At 40.3% G+C, this 15,014-nt stretch overlaps 1 protein-coding gene across 1 annotated transcript; it reads left to right on the forward strand.

Annotated features, from left to right (window-relative positions):
- The first annotated feature begins 5,802 nt into the window (after positions 1-5,802).
- foxd1 (forkhead box D1) lies at positions 5,803-7,541 on the forward strand. Its single transcript, XM_071912055.2, has one exon. It carries the CDS (start codon positions 5,980-5,982, stop codon positions 7,039-7,041), a length of 1,062 nt encoding a protein of 353 aa, XP_071768156.2. The 5' UTR covers positions 5,803-5,979; the 3' UTR covers positions 7,042-7,541.
- The last annotated feature ends 7,473 nt before the right edge of the window (positions 7,542-15,014 follow it).

Here is a 15,014-nt window from a genome sequence, read left to right on the forward strand (position 1 = left end):
GTGTGATTTTATCATGGAAAATCATTTTTCTGCAACTTTCAGAGCCCATCATGGTCTCTTGTACTTCTATGTTTACAAGTGTAACAAATCTTTCACAGCATCAAAATTAATGTAAACTATAACCTTCTGTCAATCCATGTTTCAAGCTCAGTAAATGACATTGAACATTAGAACATTAGAAGAAAATGCCTTGAATTAATCAAAGGGACAAACATACAGTACTGGGGCAGCACTGTTTCAATATGCACCCTGTCCTACACATAGGCCATCCTACCAACCTCAACATATTCTACTAAAAAATGAATGAACAAATTACCACACCTACATTAATAATAGCCTACTCAAGGATGTGATCAGGTCTACACGAAATGTCTGGAAACATATGTGTGTTTTTAGAAATGTTTTCTTTATAATGGGGGGAAAAAAATGAAAAGAAAGAGGAATCTCACTGGAAATGACTGGATTACTGTGTCTAAATAACTGGATTCCTGATCAATTCTAAAGAAAAAAAATCCCATCCAAGAAACATCAGAGTAAACTGTAACAAACTGTGGCGTGTCAAGTAAAAAACTGAGACTTTCTAGGAACTTCATAACCGAGGGGGTTCTCTGAGGGACCAAGTTTCATACAGTGAAACCCAGATACATTTTGGATCTTTAAGGAACCCTTCAGTCTGTTTTGAGACCCCAGAGGTCTTGGACAGAACAATGTAGGAAATCCTGAGGAACCCCGGCTTTTTACAGTGTATGATCAGAGAGTGAATGATATGAACTGAACTGCTTTTTTTTTTTTTTAAAGGATTGACACTTTCTTCTTTACGTTTCACATACAATTAATGCCTTTTCATGGCACTTTTCCTATACTATACAGTAAAAAAGAAAAAAAAAACAGTAAAAAATGAAAAAAAAATTGAACTGATTAGATGCAAGCAGCTTAGACTGGGAGCACTATAGGACCACTGCAGGGGAAATCAAGTCAGTAGATAGAGATAAACCCATGATAAATGGGCCTATATCTGCAATATAATAGTACAAAATAAATATACAATAGGAATCATTTTTATTTATATACATAATTTATAATCACTGATAATAATAACCAGTATCAATATATTAGTTTATTTTCTTGTCATGTACCCCCCTGACTATCACTTCCCTCCCGAGGCTGCATCAGGTCCCTTCAATGCTTTTTAAGGAAACTTTAGGATGTTTGTTGAACTTTGGTTCAGAATACTTGGCCAATGATTTCCCTCCTTACTCATGTGAAAGTAGTATTTGGTAACGTGAACCCTCTTTTACCATATTGGGATGAGAAATGGTGACTAGTGAAAGCCTACTTTCTTTCAGACCTCAGAAACTGGAATGACTCACATGGCGCCCAGGAGTGAACCGCACACTCCAGCCCCCACCTGTTTATGTGCCATGAAGGCAGCGGTTCAATTAAGATCAGGCACTCGTGTTTTCTTCCTGTCATGACTCGTGACAGTCAACACATGAGGTAGCCTACAGTCGACTAATTTTGCCGATCAATCACCTGATGTCAATAATGATTTGGGAATAATTGAAGAGTTTGGTTCCAAAAATCCACTGTCTGAAAAAGGTGACATCTACTCTTACAAATGATTGATACAACAATATTAAAACAAATTCTGGTACTTTTAAAAGGTAACTTAAGTTCTTGGATATCAAATGATAACACTTTTACAGACTGGGTCCTCCATATTTTAGAGATATTGAACGATGGACCTCACGTAATGACGTAACTTTTCAAATGCAACATCCAAATACATCCACGCAAGTTTAGGCTCATTTATTTGCTGCTCTATAATTACGCACAATAATGAGTTTACTTTTTTTTTTTTTTTATGTCCTATGGTCTGTAATGTTCCTAGGCCTATAATATTCCTGTCAGGACTTATTGTGTGTGAGGTAGGCTACTCAACAGTGAGTTTATAGTGACCTTGATGGTATTATTTTTGATCTCCCATTCGTTTCTGTGGTACTCAATAATGAGTTTATAATGACCTTATTGTGCTTTCTGTGGTATCACTATGGAGTTTTCTATGGGATAGGCTATATATGTAATTTTTTACATACAGCCTGTATTTCAATGCTTTGCTGTGATTTTTGTGTTACCCCTCTAAAATGTATTATAGGATTAGACATGTCTCCCCACTCACAAGCTTAACCTATAGCCCGCCGCACGCACGATATCGTTGCACTAGTATTGTCTTGCCTGTTATGCATGTGATATATATTAATCACATGCCCAGAGACCCCTCAGACGGACTGTTTTGGTGACATTCATGGGTTTTGTCAGAGCAGGAGGCAGGCAGGCAGGGATTGCGTTTAAACAGCTAAGTGCTTTCTTGGTACCCCGTGGCACGGAAACACCCTTGGATCGCAGAGGGGGAATTTAGAAACACTTTAGAGGTGGTTTACCACACATGCGAGTCCTGCTGTAAGTGTCGGCTCAAAAAAAAGCACAGGACTGTAGCACAGCCTGTCACACATCCATACCTGCCTGTGGAAGGCCACAGATGCACATTCATTTAATGCTGAAATTATTTTTATTTTTTTTCTGAGGAAGTGTCAAATGCAGTCTTAATGTGAACACTGGGTAGATTTACAACACGATAATGGAAGAGGTCATGCATTTGCAGAAACTAACCTCACCTCTTTCAGTCTGCCTGCTAAAACAAGACTAGGCCTGTAGTGCACTTGAATTTGAATATTACGGCAAGAGCCTTTCACAATCAATAATCAAATCAACATCATTAAAACTAACTTTAGGACACCCAGAGGGCATAATGAGTCCACAGATAGCTGGCAACAGAACATAGCATTCAATTCTGACTTTTGTTTTTAATTTAGAAACACTTTAGTTGTGATTGACCGCACATGCGAGTCATCAACTGCCCAACAGGCTGCAATAAAAAGGTGTGGGAAATACAATAGAGAGGCTTATTGTCTGCATTTAATGTATTCATACAACTCCATCTTCTAGTTGATTACATAGCATAAAAAGGGGCAAATCAGAAGCATTTTCAGTTAAGACAGTGAAAAGCTTGCACTCAAGAAAGTTCCATAATAAAGAAATAAATAAATAATAAAGAAATAAATAAATCCATAACGATGGAGCATTTAGACCTATATTAATTCCCTTCCTGTTACAAATCCAAGCTTTATCCAAAGTTATTATTTATTAAGGTAAATATCAACGACAGTTGATATTTGATATTGAACAGGCAAAAGTCTGAATCTTCCCTTCGGCTGTTCGATTAAAAACATCAATCTTAAATTAGCTGTAAAAACCTATATGCTACCTCCGAATTGAATGGTTCTTTAAAAATTTGTTAGTTGCAATATGCGATGAACTTTTTCTACGTGTTTTATAGGGACAACAGATTTCACTTCTAATCATTATTCAAATACAATTAATCCCTGCAATGTTTTGTTGCCAATGCTATTGAAGGATTTTTCTGTCGAGTTTTTCTTTATCCTGCATTATTTTCTTATTAAATCCTACTTTGCTTATGTCTTTGTCTTCCTCTTGTCTACAGAATAGACTTAGTCAATAGTTTTATTAGGATTAAAAAATATTATGAGGTGGATATATTTTATTAGAAAATAGTAGCCCATAGGTTTTGTCCATATTTCAACAAATGATAGACTATTGGGATTTAGGTGTATAACACCTAATAGGCTACATGTACTGGGCCTGTAGGCTTCATGCAGGTTGAAACTATAGCCACAGGTCTGTGCCTTGTGAATTAAAATCAGGACGACATAGACTGCAATCTGAGGGAAACTCAGATTGCCACTGCAGTCTACATCCCTGGTCAGGATATTTATCTGCAGCCTGTAAGAAGTAGAGTTTTTACAGGCCCGGAGTGTTTTGTATGACTTCTGAAACAAGTTCAACGCTAGATGTCGCTGGTCAGATGGGAACCTTTGAAAAGTTGCTGAAGGGCCACACAGCAACCTGAACACAGCCACCAGTTTTAACTGAAGTGCCATGATATGTAGACTGGCTATCCTATTTAGGGATATGCGCTGATAATAAATCGACCTATTGATCTTCCCTATTCTCCTAATGGTGACTTGTAGGCGAAAATCCTTTATTTATACATGGGAAAAAGAGGAGAGACGCCACAAACCCAAACAGTGCAGTCCATCTCTACAAGCCTATTTCATTCATGAAAACTGGCTGTATAACCTCTGTCTTACAGAAAAGGTAAGACATAAAATTCCCCTTGGCCTAACTATGCTATTAGACCTAACTATTATGGATATTTTTGGGAATATTCTTCACTAAAATTGTTAACCTCTAGCATTCAATTTTGTTAAAAGTTGTTCTGTTTTGTTTGATTAATTTTGTCAAAAGCTGATTTCTGCTCATGTGCCCTGTCAAATAAAAAGAAAACCGGTCAGAAGATGATTTCCAGCCTCTCAACTCAATAAAAGTCACAGTTGTAATCGGGACGTCTGTAAAACTAGATGGTCGCCGAGCGTAAAAGACAGGCTGCCTGGTCATAACCTAAAAATATATACACTTACTCTCTTTCTTTACTCTTACACATGCTATTTTGATCTACCAGTGTAATGTAATGTGAACCGCTAATATGGGCTACTCATGAATACACATAATCATTGTCTTATAGTAAAATCAACAAACATGCTGTAGCCTATGTGTATTTCAGGTTTCTATGTTTTATTTTGGGTCTGTTTCTTCAAGACATCACGCAACCAAGTCGCAATCCTGCCAATTAAGCTACATATATTTGGCAAATATTCCACAATATTTTTTATGTAAACGCATTATGAACTTTAAGTTAACACTAACACTGTCTTTTTTTGATTAGCCTGTACAACATGAAAATTAATTAATTTTGTTAAAAGCTGATTTTTGCTGATTTTTTTCTTATTCTGTCAAATACAAAGAAAATCAGTCAGAAAATCAGGTTCAGCCTCCCAAGCCAATAAACTAACATAGGCTAAAGTAGGCTAGACCAAAAATAAAATAAAAACCACCACAGCACCATACACAGAAACGCACGGCAGAGGCCCTTTTTTCTGGGGCTTGCATGCTCTGCGTGACCCGTGACTGATGCGAGTTAACAGCTGACTCTTTTCCATTACAAATGGCTTGCGGATAATCTAGATAACTACCGGATCACGCAAACTATGGTGCCTAGCTGTGGCGCACCAATCATCGGCTGCATTCAGGAAAGCATTTCGCAGGCCTACTAAATTTCATATTTCATATTTTATAGGCTATAAGAATATAAATATATTATTTATTTTAAGTGCATTATTAGCGGTAGGCCTACTGTTTCTACAAAATAAAATTCAAAATTGAAAAATATACAGCCAATGTAGCCTATAAAACAAAAAAAAAATTAAAATATAAAAACGAAGACCCTATGAAAACATATTACGATCTTAGGAACGGTCATACCAGTAGGCTTTCATATGGATCCTTTTATCTTCTATTTTTGTGCCAAAAATGAGGCGGCATGGCAGGCTTAGATTAGCCATATGTGTACTGTACTATGGATGACCACTAAAAAAGGATAGGCCACACCAAACTTTTTTTTTAAACCACTCACAGTTAATTTTCAAAGACCTTTTTGTTATTTTTTTCTCTTTTCATTTGCCCCGGTGACGTTTCCTTACCATGTGATCAGGGTGCTGGTATAAAGCGTGACAGAAGATCCGCCCTTTCTGTGATTCAGGTTTGGCCCTTTTGCAGGTTTCCCGGTGCATTTTTCAGCCTGGCATCGTCGGGATCGTTCATTAGTCGGCGATAAAAACTGAAAACATATGGAAGTAGCGAGTAAACGGGGGACATCTCTCACCGCCGGCGACACGTGTTCCTCTCCTCTCCCCCTCCTCATATGAGTTTTTAAAGAGGAGGGCAGGGCAGCTTGTGCATCTCTTCCTCATCTTGGCGTCGGAGGGCACCGCCGTGTGAGCCATGACTTTGAGCTCAGAGATGTCGGATGCCTCCATCCTTTCCGAAGAGACCGACATAGACGTGGTCGGCGAGGGGGAGGATGGAGACAGCCACACGCGCTCCTATGTGGACGAGGTGGCGCAGATGCACGACGGCATCCTCCTGGCCGGCTCTCCTCCCCCGTGCATGGACAGCTCCTCTTCTTCACGGGATAACTACAAGCCGGCGAGCAAGAACACGCTGGTGAAGCCCCCTTACTCCTACATCGCCTTAATCACCATGGCCATCCTGCAGAGTCCCAAGAAGAGGCTCACCCTCAGCGAGATCTGCGACTTCATCAGCAACCGCTTCCCTTACTACAGGGAGAAGTTCCCGGCCTGGCAGAACTCCATCAGACACAACTTGTCCCTCAACGACTGCTTCGTCAAGATACCGAGGGAGCCCGGGAACCCCGGGAAGGGCAACTACTGGACCTTGGACCCGGAGTCGGCCGATATGTTTGACAACGGGAGCTTTCTGAGGCGGAGGAAACGCTTCAAACGGCAGCAGGCGCAGGACTTGCTGCGGGAACACAACAGTTTTATCCCCGCCGCTGCTGCGTACGGGTACGGACCCTACGGCTGTGGAGGATACGGCATCCAGCTCCAGTCCTACCACACACACTCTGCGCTTTTTGCATTTCAGCAGCAGCAGCAGCAGCAGCAGCAACAACAACAGTCCAGGCATTCACATTCACACACGGGAACCATTATCCCTGCACCATCTTTGATGCCCACCACCACGGACTTGGCCAGGAGTAGGTTTTACCCGCAGCTCAGCTCCAGTCTGGGATCTGCTATAGTTCAGGCTGCAGTCCCGGTGCAGAAGTCCAGCTCTCCGGTCCAGCGGTCTCCTTTCTCCATAGAGAGTATCATCGGGGGGTCACTGAGCCCCTCCAGGACTTCTCCGGTCGTTCTCCCGGTCTTACCTTCCTCTCTGGGGCCTCAGGCGGCCAGCCAGCCCCAGACCGTCCATCCTGGAGCTGTTTTACACCCGGTTGAAAACTTTCCAAACAGAGTTGTCAGCGGCACTAGCGGCTGTTAAAATGTCTTAACTACAAACTTTTCAAGCAACAAAAACGCAAAAAGAAAGAAAAAAAAACAAAAACAAAAAACGCCCCTCTTTGAAGGTAGGATTATTTTTGTATGTTTATTTGATAGCACGCAGCTGAATGACGGACATAAAAAAAACACACTATTCGTGCCTATATTCATGCTGTAAAAAAGATATATTTATGTTCATTTTTTTTTTCGGTGTGAATCAAATTTTGGACCACGAACTTTACTTTTTTTCCATGAAGTGATTCGTTTCAGTTACTGTTTAGGGCGTCTCAGGATAACGACTTAATGGACAGGTTATAAATGATCACATGTTTAAAATAGGCTAATGTATTTGTGTCAAACACATCCATGTTTTTTAGTTTGACAAATCAAAACATTTTTATTGTTTTGATTTGTACTTTGTATTGAAAAAAACACAGAGAACAAAGTCATACATTTATATGCAGTGTGTGTTTATTTCAGTAATAAAACATTGTACATTCTTTGGCAAGTATTGTGTAATTGAAGTGTGATATTTTTACAGTTTGTTTTTCAATAAGAATAAATATCGTTTTGCAAAAAAGATAATTTGTTTGGAAATAAACTTATTAAATAATAGGCTATTACCTGGGCCTATTCCAGCTGCAATTAGGCCAAAATAGTTTTATTTTTAGAATGATGCCAAAACTTTGAGTTGGAAAAGTAGATGGATTTTATTGGCTGTTTACATCATGACTGTTTCAACTAATATAGTAATAACCTACCATATTCCCAGTAGGCTAGGGGTGATAACAACTGGTCCTAATAAGCCATGTGCATGGCTATTTGGATATTTGGAGACATAAGTGGGGGATAATATTGTTGTATTGTTGCATCCATTTAAAAATGCCATGTGCATCCATTTCAAAATGTGTGTGTGTGTGTGTGTGTGTGTGTGTGTGTGTGTGTGTGTGTGTGTGTGTGTGTGTGTGCATTGGAGAATTCAGTTAAGCCTGTGACATCTGCACGCATATGCACGGGCCATGAAAAAAAGCAGAAGTTATCTATATTGTTTACACATTTTTAATGAACAAGTCGGAATTTTTGATTATATACTCTTCAATATCAGCGTTTTCACTTTCGATCATGCGCAGAACACGTTTGGGCCTGCCAGTCCATCTGCCCTCTCTCTCATTCCCCCCTCGTCATTACGATGAGCGGACAGCAAGGTGTCAGTGGGGGGACAGAGGCTGTATTTTGCTTGCTCCAGGTTGGTGATTATACCATGCTGATCCCAGACAGCTGGCCAGCCCTTGAGAAAACAGACCCCCTCCAATATTTCATTATCTGCTCTTACTTGACATAGGCTGCCATGAGGAAAAGGGAAATGTGCCCCTTCACATCTGAAGACATACTCTTTATGCCACAGGGCCAGCATGGCTTACGGCTATACGGATGTAGGGGAGGTTAACCCATCTAAACTCACTTCACACAGCTTTTTTTATTTCTGGAGTAGAGTTTACCCACCTTTAAGCCTGACATAAGCCTGTAAAGTAAACATCATAGTAAGTAGCAGCACACTGGTGTCATTTAAGGAGAGTAAAAGCAAGCATAGATTTGTGTTTTCTAAGAAATTCTAATAGATTTGTGTTTATGTTTGCCTCAGGATGACAGGAGGCCATAGTTTACCCTCCTTTATATTTGCCACTGCATCACTGGCTTTGACAAACAAGATGTGTATCATGAGGCAAATGAACACATGAGCACCACATAGGTTATTTCTTATTGTGCCGCGGACGCACAGAGCCATTTACAGATAATTAGACCGTCGTTAGGCAGCCCGCAGGGACCCATCGTAAAGACCCGTGAGGGGATTAACATACTGAATATTTTTACTGGCAAGCAGAAGTCCCACCAAAATGGACAAATACATTCATCCTCCTACTGTTTTAGCCTGGAGCAGGTGCTGAAGCCCAGGGCTGCAACACCTATGGCAAAGTGATGGTGTGACAGACTCTCTTTTTATTTTTTTCATCCTGAGCTCTATATAGGCCTGCTGCTTCCGTGACTGGATGTGTGCACCCGTCCACTGCGTGTGTCTGCTTCCCCTGATTCAAAGCAACGTGTGTGTAGTAGATAAATTGGTGCAGCGCTTAGAGCCAGTTCACTAGGCCATGGGAGGACAGCTATTGCGTGATGATGTAACACGCAATGAGAGAGACACACAGACACACTCAGAGAGGGAGAGAGAGGGAGAGGGAGAGAGAGAGAGAGAGAGAGAGTGAGAGAGAGAGAGAGAGAGAGAGAGAGAGAGAGAGAGAGAGAGAGAGCAACCCGGGGAAGGAGGTCACTTAGCCTACTGTATGTATTTGTTGACAAATGGAGGAGGCCAAACAGGGACAAGGCAGGAACGTGAAAAGTGATTAAATTAATTAAATTACACAAAATACAGTATCTTGTCGTGTGGGATCTTTCCAAACGGAAAATCACGGTGTTACTGTAATATTCCTATAGGGAATCATAGTGTGTCTGTGGCACTCAATATCGAGTTTATAGCGACCTTATCGTACTTTATGGTATATTTGTATCTCATATAGTATCACTATAATATTACTATAATATTTCTATATAGGGCGTATATAGTGTGTCTGTGGTACTCAGTATAGTGAGTTTAGTTACCTTCCTGTACTTTATGGTATTTTATCTTCACTATAATGTCCCTATAATATTTCTATAGGGCTTATAGTGTGATTGTTCTCCAGTCGTATAGGATTTTCTGTGCAGGTATGATGTTTTGACCGATTGGCTAGTAGCTGCGTGATAGTTTAAAGTTTTCGTGTGATATTTGTATAGTAGGCTATCTCTCTTAAATGTAGCCTATTATAGGATAGTTCTTTTTCTTCTTAGGTATTGATAGTTCGGCTGGATGCGATGCAAGATATGGCAAACTATTATTTTGCAGTTTGGTTTATTAGTTAGGCTACTTGTTCAGTCTATTCCTTGCAGGGGGGTTGTGGATGTTTAAGTAGCCTACACAGTAAATATATCAGGAAAACACATCGGCTACACTACAACCTGCTTAATCAACACACACGCACACACACACACACACACACACACACACACACACACACACACACACACACACACACACACATAACGAAAACAGCCTATACTTACATAGCCTAGCTAGGTTACACTTTTCCGGCCGCTTCACTTTTTCCCTATTTATTTTCTATCTATCTATCTATCTATCTATCTATCTATCTATCTATCTATCTATCTATCTATCGTGTAAGCCATAGACATGCGCCTAGTTTCTTCAAATTAGCGTTAGGGTATTTGAATTTTGCATTTGAGTAAAAAAAAAAAAAAAAAACTACACAAACTGATTGTAGGTCTAGAATATTTCTGGCTCCTGATACTTTAACTTTTTCCGTGTGATCACAACATCAATAAATAAAGGCCAGACTGCAGTAATTATGTTTTACTTCTGTGGCTAAAATGCCCGATGGTCCTCCATCTTAGGACTGAACCACAGTTCACCATACTGTGTGTCACATTTTCCTTCTGAGAAAGACGGTATGCTCACATTCAGCCTATCTGTAGACTGTTATTATTGTTATTATTAATGTTATTATTATTATTATTAGTAGTAGTAGTAGTAGTAGTAGCCTAGTATTAATTGATATTACTAATATTCTTAATTACTATTACTACTACTAGCCTACTACTACTACTACTACTACTACTAATAATAATAATAATAATAATAATAATAATAATATATGATAATGATAATAATAATAATGATATAGTATTTCCTTAAAGTTACAAAGTGCTGTGAAATAGACAGGTAGGATAAACAGACTGATCAAATAATTTATTGCCCTCTATTTGAAATAAAATGGACATTAATGAAGGCATTTCCTACATGTGAGTCATCAGGAGTCTGTAAAAATGGAGTAGGCCATGTTTAAGTATAGGGCTGCTGATTTTGTTGAATTGTGTGGCAAGCCAGCTCCTATATTAAAAGGAATTAATAAACCCAGAAAGAGCAGAAGAACAAGGACAAATGCAATCTATAAACTTTCAAATCTACTAAAAAGTCTGGAATGGTCCAGTGTAAAAATGCAGAGTAAAGATCAGTCTGGGTTTCTGCACCACCAACAGCAGAATATAGAAACAGCTCAGATACTCCTGCAGTTAATAAGGGCTTTTCATGAAATGTCACGGATCATGTGGGCATCAGCCTCCTTGAGCATGACTGAAGCTCTGCAGTTAGCAGTTTATCCATGCTGGGTCACAGGTCACGAGGAGAGGGGCTAAACCAAAACACTCAGCCCATAAAAGACACTGGGCTCCAGGCAAATGTGTTAGGGCCAGCCTCTTACATCCAAGAGAATAAACTATATTTAAAGAAAAGCATCAAGACTTCTGATAGATTTTCAGTTGGGACCTGCAAACCGGATATTTTGGCCACATGTCTCATTCCATTCTACAGACCTACTGATCAAGTCTTGAACGACCTGTATGAGTTACTTATCATTTGACTTAACAACAAGAGGAGCGTGCTAGAAAAGTAGAAAACCAGATGTTTCCAACCGCTGTTGCAAGTAAATTTGATGCTTATAGACAGTTGGACCTTGGATTTAAGCAGTAAAACACAGATTTAGGGGAAAGAGCATTTTTTTTATTTTTTTTTTCTGGCTCTAAATGTATTCAGCTGTAAAATAAAACTGAAAATTGACGTTAAAAGGTTTGAAAAGGAAAAAAAAAAAGTCAGATAAATGCTATTTTACTACCTGCTGTATATTTTTATGTGACTATTATTGATATTAACAATCAGGCTATTGTTTTCATGAATTATTCTTGTGTAAATAACTAAATAGGCAAGGTATGAGTACTGAATTTATTATTTATTTTTACAACTTCCTTTAAACTGATTTATGACTCTTTTCCTTATTCTATGATAGAAAAAACACAGATTTTTAGAATTTTTTTTCGTTTTTTTCCCTCCAGTGGAAATATTGAAGGTAAACACAATTATCAACAATCAACTGTAAAAACGTAGACAGCTGCTCCCTCGCTCCCTATTAATTCATGAAGTCAGGCTGACCTGTGAGGTGGTTGAACTTGAAATTATTTAATATCATCTCATTTCACAAAGCATGATTTTAGGGGAAATTGTAATAGTAAAAACTGTTATGCTTTTGACCTCATTATGCAACTGTAACATGATAAATAATTTATAACCCCAGGATACACTCTGTGAGGCTGTGGTAACTGGAAGTTATCAGTGAGGCACAACATGGAGGCTACAGTTCTCTGTCTATCTATCTATCTATCTATCTATCTATCTATCTATCTATCTATCTATCTGTCTGTCTGTCTGTCTGTCTGTCTGTCTGTCTGTCTGTCTGTCTATCTAAAGCAGACTGTATGTTACATTGACAGGAGTTTTAAATGTATTTTGAAGCTGTAGATTGTACTGCTCAAACGTTATTATGATGGGATAACTGTCAAAAGCTTATACTTTACATATGAAAGTCCTACTGGTCACAAATATATTTTTATCCATCCATGTGTGATCTGCTCAAAAAAAGCATGTCTGATGGGGTGAAATATAGCCAGGAGAAGAGAGGAGGAGAAATATAATAAAAAGAGAGCAAAAGGGGAGAGCGAGGAATGGAATAAAAAAGAGTAAAAGAGTGAATACCTCCCAGGGAGGCGCAGAATCTCTCCATCTGCTATTCAGTGTATGGAACAGTCGCTACACTTATCCCCTCTCTCTAAAAGGAGCTCCGCTTTCCGCCCCATTAAAAAGTTTGGGAACTAATGCCACCCCTGAATACTACCCTAATTAGAGGCTGCTCAGAATGGCAAGGACCTGCTACACAAGAGAGGGGTTTGGGATAGATTCTGCCATTTCCCTTTTGTGAACCCATCGTTTTGCTCTTTCTTTTTCTGACCTATTGCATCCCTCTTTCTTTCTTTCTTTCTTTCTTTCTTTCTTTCTTTCTTTCTTTCTTTCTCCTCTCATCCTCTGTGTGGGGAAGGGTTTGCTATAAAGCTGAGCAGAGCTTTCATCGTTTTTTGAGCACTTTTGATTCGACATGCAGGGACAGAAGGATGATAAAAAATATATAGGGCCAGTCTTCTTTGGTTGGAGGTCCAAGTGCATATCAGTTCTTCAGCAGTGATGAGTCTACGTGATGTGACCAACAGTTACATTAACAACTAGAGGAGAGTGTTTGACAGTGGAATTAAAGACTCTGGCTCCGGGCCACCTCGCTCCAGACAGGCCAGGGAGGAACACGAGGCCCTCACCGCCTCACGTAATGCAAGCAGACTCGTCCTTGCACATAATTTATTTAGCCGAAGAGTTTCGGGGGTGTTTTTATTTGTTCTACATCTTGGCTGTCTCACCTCAGTGTGAACTCGCCGATCCGGGATCTGCTGCAGAATTATGTTGCTGCCTCTCACTGCATTTTTCACTTTTTTTTCCCCCCGCACGTGTTTGCTTTGGCATGCTAACCGCTCATACAAACAACTGGGGCCCGTAGCTTATCCATCACGCTTGTGCAGAATGTGATGATAAAATAACAGGCGGCTTGAAACAAACCATTTGTTACAGACAAATTTATTATTCTGTCCACTTGAAACAAAGTACAGAGGTTACCTAGGCATCTCCTACTTAAGTTACAACAATAAATAGAACAAAAAGTTGGCTGCACTCAGTCGCCGCATCTCTGCCAGTTGGAAAGTCCTAAGTCCCGGTCGCTGAAGACTTTTCAACAGAGTCCGGCAGCTGTGCGATGTCCCAGCAGCCTCCACTGACCGCTTGCGTCCTACACATCATTAAGCATCATTGCGTTGCCGTTCAAAGGGGGCTGCCAAAGAAGCATCGCTTGAGACTACCAGCTTCAGACCTGATTAGTTACATGCAACAACGCCTTTCGGTCATAAACACTTCATCGAGCTCCAGCCGCCCGTTCATCATCATGACACCCGCAGGTAATCCACACCAACAGCCCCAGCTGACAGAAGGCAGAGCCCGAACATTTCCTCTGACCTGGACCCACTTCTAAACACAGGCTGAGGCTGCCAGTGATCTATACAACTGCCACAGTATAAAGGGCTTGATGCATGCACAAACATATAGTAGTGTGTTGCCAGGTAGAAAATGTTTACCTTTTAAATACAAAAAAAAAACAACCTTTGCCTGAACATGTGTGGGTGGGTGGATGTGTGCTAGTGTGGTGTGTATGTTTCTGTGTGTGTGTGTGTGTGTGTGGAGTGTGTGTGTGTGTGTGTGTGTGTGGGGGGGGGGATAGATGTGGGGGGTAGTTAAAACTCCGACTTCCTCAGACAGCTTCCAAGTTTGAAATTTCAGTCTGCATCCTCTGTGTTATGTCATCAATGTCTCAATGACGAAGCCCTTGTCACTCAAAAGGCAAAAAAAAACAAAAAAACATCAACATTGGAAGCCACCCATGTAGACCCATTCGCTCACTTTCCCTCCCCCCTCCTAACCGTCCTTCCCCCTCTCCTCCCCCCCTGACATTCCCTTCTATTTGTATATTTCTTTCCCTTCCATCCTCCTCTTCTGTCTCCCGCTCTCCGCCTCATTGACTCGACCACAAAGTGTCTATTGCAGATGACTCGGATCTCTAAAAGGAATAGTTAGACGCTGGAGCTAAGCGTTTAAGTGGTTTGATTGAGCCGCCCCACCTCTCTCTCTCTCTCTCTGTCCCTGTGTCTTCCCAGCCTTTTGGAAGCAGACCCAGAACTGTCTCGGCGCAGGGATCAACATTTGACAGACGTGCTCTTCTCATAGCAATAGATCAACCCACAATTAGATCCAGAGACTTTCGGATACACACAAGTCCCCGGTTCTTGGATATAACCCTTTGCCAAAAGTTGAGCCACATAAAAGAGGAAACCATGACCCTCTGCAACATATTAAGGATCTGAGCTTTGATTTGCTGATCGCAC

This window comes from Centroberyx gerrardi, chromosome 2 (assembly GCF_048128805.1).
Source record: "Centroberyx gerrardi isolate f3 chromosome 2, fCenGer3.hap1.cur.20231027, whole genome shotgun sequence".
NCBI classification, from domain to species: domain Eukaryota; kingdom Metazoa; phylum Chordata; class Actinopteri; order Beryciformes; family Berycidae; genus Centroberyx; species Centroberyx gerrardi.

Excerpts from the sequence above, each read along its gene's own strand:
- foxd1 (XM_071912055.2), top strand. The coding sequence starts at position 5,980 with ATGACTTTGAGCTCAGAGATGTCGGATGCCTCCATCCTTTCCGAAGAG.